Consider the following 7318-nt stretch of genomic DNA (forward strand, 5'->3'; position numbering starts at 1 on the left):
CGAAACGTGACAAAGACGGGAAGACACGTTAGGCGGTGTCAGGGGTTGCGCCTGGGTACGGGCTCACCTGCCCGGCTCCATCCCGGCGTGGGGGGCACGGTCGGGCTTCCCCCGTCTCGGGTGGCGCGTTCCCTGCACACGCACGCTTCGGAACACTCTGCGGCGAGCGTTGGGTGAAATGGGCATTGCCCCCGCTTCGGTTTGCGGGCTCGCCACCTCTGTTTTTGTTCTACAGCCTACTGTTAAACAGTGCAAAATACTTGGGCATTACCAGTGCTTTACAGCACTAAGCAAGTATAAAACCCAAAATTCCTACCAAAAGCAAACTGTTTTTTGCTGGTTAAACAATGCTTTCGTAGACTGATTCAGAAGGAAGTTAAAGAGCGTCCATCCCAGGCCCATAAATGAATATAAATAGTCTTACAGATCACGTGAGTATGAAGTGTGCAATCAGGATTTTCAATGATCATTACAGTTTTTAGTACAACAGGACGAGAGTCACCTCCAGTAAGTTCTGTCAGTCTCCTGAAGAAATCAGCTTTATGAAATTGTTCTGTGTAGCTCTGCATACGTCTGTCGCTTAGAAAACTTTTGAACCTGTTGGCTAATTTCAGCCAGATTTAAAAGACAGAAATGTCTGTCTGAAAACTAACAGATGGGGAGAGGAGGAAAATCTGAAATCTGCGCTCTGCTGCAAGAAAAGCAGGCATAAGTTAGTCCTTATTTGTTCTTTCTAGCAGTAGGTGGCTGGGCAATTGGTATATGCAGAATTCATCATTAGTCATTACATGAATGAGAAACGGGAGGAAAATTGTCTGATATGGGAAGCAGAAAAGAACTGCAGATATTGTCGTGGATGGAGAAAGCAATGTAGAGGACAAAATTACAAAGCTTGGTTTCTTACATGTTTGCAACTTCAGCTTCTAACAGCACAGCTTACTATTAATTTTTAAATGTCCCTTCTGTAGCAGGCTTATGGGTTTTATTTGTTTGGGCTTTTTTTTTAAAAAAAAAAAACAAACCCACAACCAGTTCCCAACAGCCCCTTTGTACTGACTTCTCTATAAACCATACTTTGAAGATCTTGAGGTACATCTTCGCTTATGCACTGTGCTCCTTCCAGACCTGCTTATTTAAAACAGCCTTTTCCCAAATTTGAAAATTGCGTATGTTAAGTACTTCTTTATAACAGTAGTCTCAATCTTCAAACAGTTCTGTTTTACAGGGTAAAAATGAACGTGGGAGTTGCCCACAGCGAGGTAAATCCAAACACACGGGTGATGAACAGTCGTGGAATGTGGCTGACATATGCGCTTGGAGTTGGCATGCTGCACATTGTCTTGCTCAGCATTCCTTTCTTTAGTGTCCCTGTCGCCTGGACTTTAACAAATGTGATTCACAACCTGGTAAGTACCCACTCTTGGAACTATTTTTCGAATTTTGTTACATATGTATTTATTTTCAGTAGCAGGAGAAGAAAAAAAATAGCCAGGCTGTATGAAATCCAGCTAGCCAAAACACCACCTCTACTTGGCTTATCCACTGCTGAATGAGTTGGCTGGTTTTGGGAGAAGTGATACGTGATCACTTTGTGTTTAAGCACAAAAGATGTGAAATATTCCTTTCATATTTTATGTATACTTTTAAAAGGCATTTAATTAAGCTAGAATCTTGCAAACATAAAATCATCATGCCAAGCGACTTTTACAGTGTTTTGTATATTGTTAGAGAACTGTGCTGCATCCGTAAAATATATTACATTTTTAATGCTTGGATATTATCTACTAATGTTTCTACATAAATATGTTAGTATGCCAAAATGTTTAATTTCAGCACTTTACCTGTTTCCTTGGACAGAAACATTTGTGTTCTTTCCCTTCTTGCTTTGATTTCTGGTCAAGCTAGATAAATTTTAGTTCAGAATGACTTCAGCATACAACTTTGTCACTCTACATGACATGAGAAAAAATCTTATTTGAAAGCAGTGAGGAAAACTGGACTACCTTGACCCAGGCCCTGAAACCATTTGTTATTCAGCGCAGTGTGATTTGCATGATGACTTCTGTATGCAGAAGGATTTGGAAGTTGAAGGCCTTAAGAATCTTTCTGCCTCCCTTCCCCAGGACGTTATAATTTTGTTGTAATCATTTAAAGCAGTGCAAGTATGTGTATTGCTCCTGCCAATCTTAGGGAAAAGAGGGCCATAATCCAGCAATTTACATCATACTTGAGGTTTGCTAACTCAGCTTTCCAAGATTAACAGCAAAGAAGTCTTGACAAAAAGATAGCTTCTTCCTTATTTAGGAAAATGATAGTTCTCTTGAAAGACTGAGGTTGGATCATATCATCTAGAATCCTATAAAGAAATCTGTAATTTTTTTTTTGTTTGAGCTTTTTATTTTTGTAGCTACGTTTAAAACTAACAGTAGGGTTGTAAGCATCATTAGAGCATGTTGCACATTGTCTTTGACAGCATCAGACATGCCTGACTTCAGAAGATGTTGGCAGAGACAGCTATTACTAAATATTTCCCAAACGCCTTACTGAATTCATTGCAAGTAGCTATAATGACAACAGGGATGAGAGCACGCACTTGGCAAGTAGTTTTCTAGTGGAACACTAGAAGATGACTATGAACTGCACTTTTGGATATTTTGGCATTTAAATGTTACTTTTTTTGAAACAAATCCTTGGGTTGTTGACAAACAAAAAAATCTTGGATTTCCACTAATGGAAAACTCTTAGCTGACCTTGAAAGCATTTTTTGTGGTCCTTTCCGCAAGTACCAGTGCGATATAAAACGTGTAGTAAGCATTTGGATCTGTCCTAAAAGTGCCTTTTTGGTTAAGTTATTAAAACTGAGACGCTGCAAACATCACGAATTGAAGAATGAATGAAGCAGATTAATTCTCTTAGGTTAATAGGCCTCTGGTCAAGGGGCTGTTCCAAAAAGAAGTGGAAGAAGACGTGAAGTGACTTGCTCAACTTTCCCCTCCTTCTGAAGAAATGTGATTTTTCTATGTAAAGCTTTCTGTAAGAATTTCTGTGTATGCGTAAGAAATGAATGCACCTGAAAGAAGGAAGATGGAGGTGTCTGATATTTTCTGATAGAGACTCTTGCTTGGAGTTGGTGTGCTCTCTCTAATAGAAACCAGATGTTTATTAAAGCTGGAAGAGGGTGGACTCCCCTATCTTGATTGATCTTTGGGCCCAAATTGACTGTTCAGAGCAGAGCAGACATGGTGTGCTCCCATCAAACAGAAACAACAGCAGAGAACAGTGGCGTGGTTAAGGAGAAGCAGCGAAGAGGTGGACAGATGGTGTTCAACAGGTTGCTGGTAGTCAGCTTCTAAGTATTTGAAGCTACCGGGGGGCTAAGAAAGCTTTCAAAAGTTCTTGTAATATTGCCAGCATTCATAGATAGATTTCTTTTTTTTTTTTTTTTTTTCCTTTGTGCAGGCTCTACCTCATAACTCATTTAGCACTTTCTTAGGAAAGTGGTAATATAAATTGGCAGCCCTAAACTTGTTACAGTGCTTGTTAAAATTCTATTGATTTCATGCAGTTTTTGCCATCTAATGTAGAAGACAAGGCAGTGGATTGGGTGGCACACAGACTGTGGCTTTAATTCTGACTGTGCCACTGACTGCACAACCTCGGGCAAATTGCTTCTTGTCTTTTCCTTCCCCTTCTGTAATTTGTCATTACAGGCTAGCAGCTCTTCTGGGTGAGAATTAATTTACTTTTTTTTTTTAATGCATTGAACAATGTAACTATTCTAAAAAAAAAAAACCCAGCTAAAAGTGCCACTGTATTCGCTTTTTGTTTTCCCAGGGAATGTATGTGTTTTTGCATGCAGTAAAGGGAACTCCTTTTGAAACACCTGATCAGGGGAAAGCTAGGCTGCTGACACACTGGGAACAACTGGATTATGGAGTACAGTTCACATCTTCAAGAAAATTCTTCACAATCTCTCCTATAATTCTGTGAGTTCAAAACCATATTATGGATTAATTGAATTGTAAAACCATTACTTGAAAAGCTGCAACGTGATAAGTTGACATTTACAATTTAAAAGCATTTTCTCTCCTTTTTTGCTTGTTTATTTCTACATCACAGAGGTAGGGAGTATGTATTTACAGGCCATATAATCAACAGTCTTTCCTCCTGCAGATTTCAACAGTCCACACATTGAAGTCAAAGCTTGTAAACAGTTATTAATGGGGCAGGTTTTAAGGATTAGAAACGCTCTGAGGAAAACTTACTGTTTATTCGTGAAGTTCTTTTAAGAGATTGGGAAGTTGTAAATATTGAAAATCTAAACTGATTGCCTTTAGTGGATGCTCATGACAGCATTTATTAACCATTTTGCCTCTCGTGAGGAGCCTCTTACTGAATGGGGTCCAGGATTTTGCATGTCGGTTTTGCTTCGTACAGATTGTCTTCTGTTCACACTAGTTATGTAAATAGATAAGAAATTCTACCCCGCCTGTGTCTGTTGACAAGCATACGGTTGTGTAACTAAAGGAAATCAGATACATGTTTAATATCCAACTCTAGAAAGTCTTTTTTTTTCCCTTAAGGAAGTTGTCCACTGGGATAGTGGGGCGCGGGGGGAAGGGAAGATCCCACATCATGTTAAGAAAGTTGGTTCACAAAGGATAGAAACTGAAAAAAATTATATAACTCATCAAAAAATCCTGTCTTTCTTCAAAGATAGCTTCCCACTTGCCAGTGGGAGTTTTGTATTTATAACACGTGTGTATGGCTCATGCACTAATGCTGCGCAAGTAGCTGAATCAACATCTCTGTTTTGCTGGGAAAAAACCAAAACCACAACAATCTGATCGCCTCATTTCTGTGATTGTTTTTTGCAAACGATGAGGTGAAATTATGGACTCAAAGCGTAAAGATGCTGGTAGTGGATTGGATTTTTTCAGGGACATTTCCGTATTCTTCCAGTCGAACAGGTTGTGGACTAGCTTAAAAGAAAAATGTGCTGGGAGCGTCTGCCAGATGGGAAGCATTTTAAAACCATGCCAATCACAGATGTGCTCAGCACAGATGATTTTTGCACTGAAAAATGTCAAATGCTTTGTCACTAAGCTTGCTAGGGTAGCAGAACTGCGAGTATTTTGGTAACAGACCGTTTAAAACTGGTATTGCAAATCAGGGTTGTAGATGCAGAAGTCAGAGACTCCACCCTGAGGAGCGGGGAGAAATGCTGGAGGAAAATACTAGCCGAGTGGCTTTTTTGCACCTTGAGAAGGATGGGAAGAGACTTAGTCCATAATTTTTCTGTTGATATTCTAGAACCTCAGGTGAGATATTTAATTCAGGAATAGATTGGTCGTTAATCAGTAAAATGTGTCTGTTTACTAAAGCACTTTTTTCAAGTATGCGCTGTTTGTTTACTTTTTAGATGAGGGTGTTAGCAGCTAAGCTTGCTCCCTTTTCTCCCGCAGGTACTTCCTGGCCAGTTTCTACACAAAGTACGATCCAACACACTTTATCCTCAACACAGCCTCTCTCCTGACAGTGCTTATCCCCAAGCTGCCACAGTTGCATGGCGTTCGAATCTTTGGCATCAATAAATACTAAGCAGAAGGTTTGACACCAACTGCCCCTGACAAGGCTATGGGTGCTCCCCAGGTGAAGGAAACGAGTAGTCTGCTGTGCCGTGTATCTAATCGTATTCAATGAGAGATGCTTTTACATCCAAGATACAATTCCTACTCCCTGCAGCATTGTCTGGGATGAAAGTGGAGTTTATAGGAAGATACCTTCAAATACTTCAATGTAAATCGGAAACCTCTACAAGAAAGATTTCCATGAAGAGCTGGGCAGGCCCAGCTCTAAAGTGTAACCACCAGCGAGCCTGTATGTCTGCCTGGCTGATGCAAGTGACTTGTAAGGAAGGTGCGAGTAACAGTTGAAATGGAGAGTAACGTTTCACAAATACCCAGTCAACCGTAATGCAAGTGGTAACTTTACACATAAATCCAGGATCCTCAATGCCAAGGGCTGGTGAGGCCGCATTCTTAGGTTGAGTGAAAGTAGCTGGTTTCTGCTGTACGGATCGTAGGTGGTTATGCTTGTTATTGTGTTGTAGAAGCTCGTCTCACAGTAAATACTGTGACAGCTAGCATAAACCGATGGTGTAATTCATGCCTTACCTGTTCTTGTGATTTTTGTGTCACAAAGACTGAAGAAAGTCCTTAACTGTCAGCTCAGGGGATTTCTATGCCAGCTGGATAGCTCAGTTCATGTACGCTTTTACAAGTTGCTACCTTTGTGTTTATTTCATTTTGCTTACCAGGCTACTGACTTTTCTATGTGTAAATGGGACATGCTGAAAAATTCAGATTTCTCCTAAAGGTGTGGATTTTTGACCGTTTTCTCTGATAATTGACTGATTTTGAGTAGCTGAGAGGCCTGTAATGGTGGGGGGCAAGGGTTGCTGCTGTTGTAGGAGAAAGCAGCTCCACTGTAGAGCAACCATGTCTGAACATGTAAGAGAAACCCTCTGTAGGTCGTAAGTTATGAGTAGAAGCCAAACTAGAAGTAGGTGCATAGGCAAATCACAAGGACTAATTGTATGCTTTTGCAGAAAAAGGTATAGCTAATTTGCATGTCTTGGAAATGTGGAGGAATGCTGTGTTTTAGGGGTACCGTGCAGTACGGACTAATCTTGTATATAATCAACTCTGGAACCAGAGTGAAGGAGGTACATCTAGAGCTCTGAGCACTTACTTCTCTGTTTTGGAAGAAGGATGAATTTTTGAAGTCTACCACACGTCTGCCAGCCAGAACTGGCTCAGGTTTAACAGAAGACTTGATTTACATTTTGGTTGCAGTGACAGCCAGTGGGCTGGGAAAAAAAAAATAAAATAAAATAAAAAGTCCATTGTGGTGTATTTCTTTTCTTGCTAAGAGAATTTTCTGTCTATTTTATCAATAAAGATGCTGTTATATGATGAGTTACGACATTTTTTGAGGAACGGGAAGTAATTACTTTTACATAAACTGATAGCTGGCTAATTTTTAAATAAATACCATCACAAGGCCGTGCTAGCCTTCTGGAAACTGCCGTTTTCTGGACAAGTGACGCGGATTTCCAGACAGGGACGGAATTCATCGCCACAGCGTGGTGGCGACGCGCGTCGGGCAGGGCCGGGACCCCGGCAGCGGGGCGGGGGTGCCTCTGGGCGGCTGTACGAAGCTCTGGACTTGCGGAATTAAAACTACTCGCCCCCGGCCGCGGCTACCGCTTCTTTTCGGCCTCCCGGGGCGGCAGGAGCGCGGTGCCCGTGCCAGC

The 7318-nt window shown here is 41.0% G+C and overlaps 1 protein-coding gene across 2 annotated transcripts; it reads left to right on the forward strand.

Annotated features, from left to right (window-relative positions):
• The first annotated feature begins 6 nt into the window (after positions 1-6).
• Positions 7-6175, forward strand: ORMDL1 (ORMDL sphingolipid biosynthesis regulator 1). 2 transcript variants are annotated; one of them, XM_035899084.1, is made up of 4 exons: positions 7-507; positions 1213-1406; positions 3835-3986; positions 5466-6175. In XM_035899084.1, the coding sequence occupies exons 2-4, from the start codon at positions 1233-1235 to the stop codon at positions 5599-5601; spliced, it is 462 nt and encodes a 153-aa protein (XP_035754977.1). In that variant the 5' UTR covers positions 7-507; positions 1213-1232; the 3' UTR covers positions 5602-6175. The 2 variants fall into 2 exon arrangements, with proteins under 2 accessions (XP_035754977.1, XP_009641896.1); XM_009643601.2 differs by having other exon boundaries at positions 1226-1406.
• Positions 6176-7318: the final 1143 nt, after the last annotated feature.

The sequence above is a fragment of the Egretta garzetta genome, unplaced genomic scaffold (assembly GCF_000687185.1).
Source record: "Egretta garzetta isolate BGI_Z169 unplaced genomic scaffold, ASM68718v1 scaffold297, whole genome shotgun sequence".
NCBI classification, from domain to species: Eukaryota; Metazoa; Chordata; class Aves; order Pelecaniformes; family Ardeidae; genus Egretta; species Egretta garzetta.

Excerpts from the sequence above, each read along its gene's own strand:
- ORMDL1 (XM_035899084.1), top strand. The coding sequence starts at position 1,233 with ATGAACGTGGGAGTTGCCCACAGCGAGGTAAATCCAAACACACGGGTG. Across the intron at positions 1,407-3,834 it reads CAAATGTGATTCACAACCTG|GGAATGTATGTGTTTTTGCA; the intron begins GTAAGTACCCAC and ends TTGTTTTCCCAG. Across the intron at positions 3,987-5,465 it reads ACAATCTCTCCTATAATTCT|GTACTTCCTGGCCAGTTTCT; the intron begins GTGAGTTCAAAA and ends TTTCTCCCGCAG.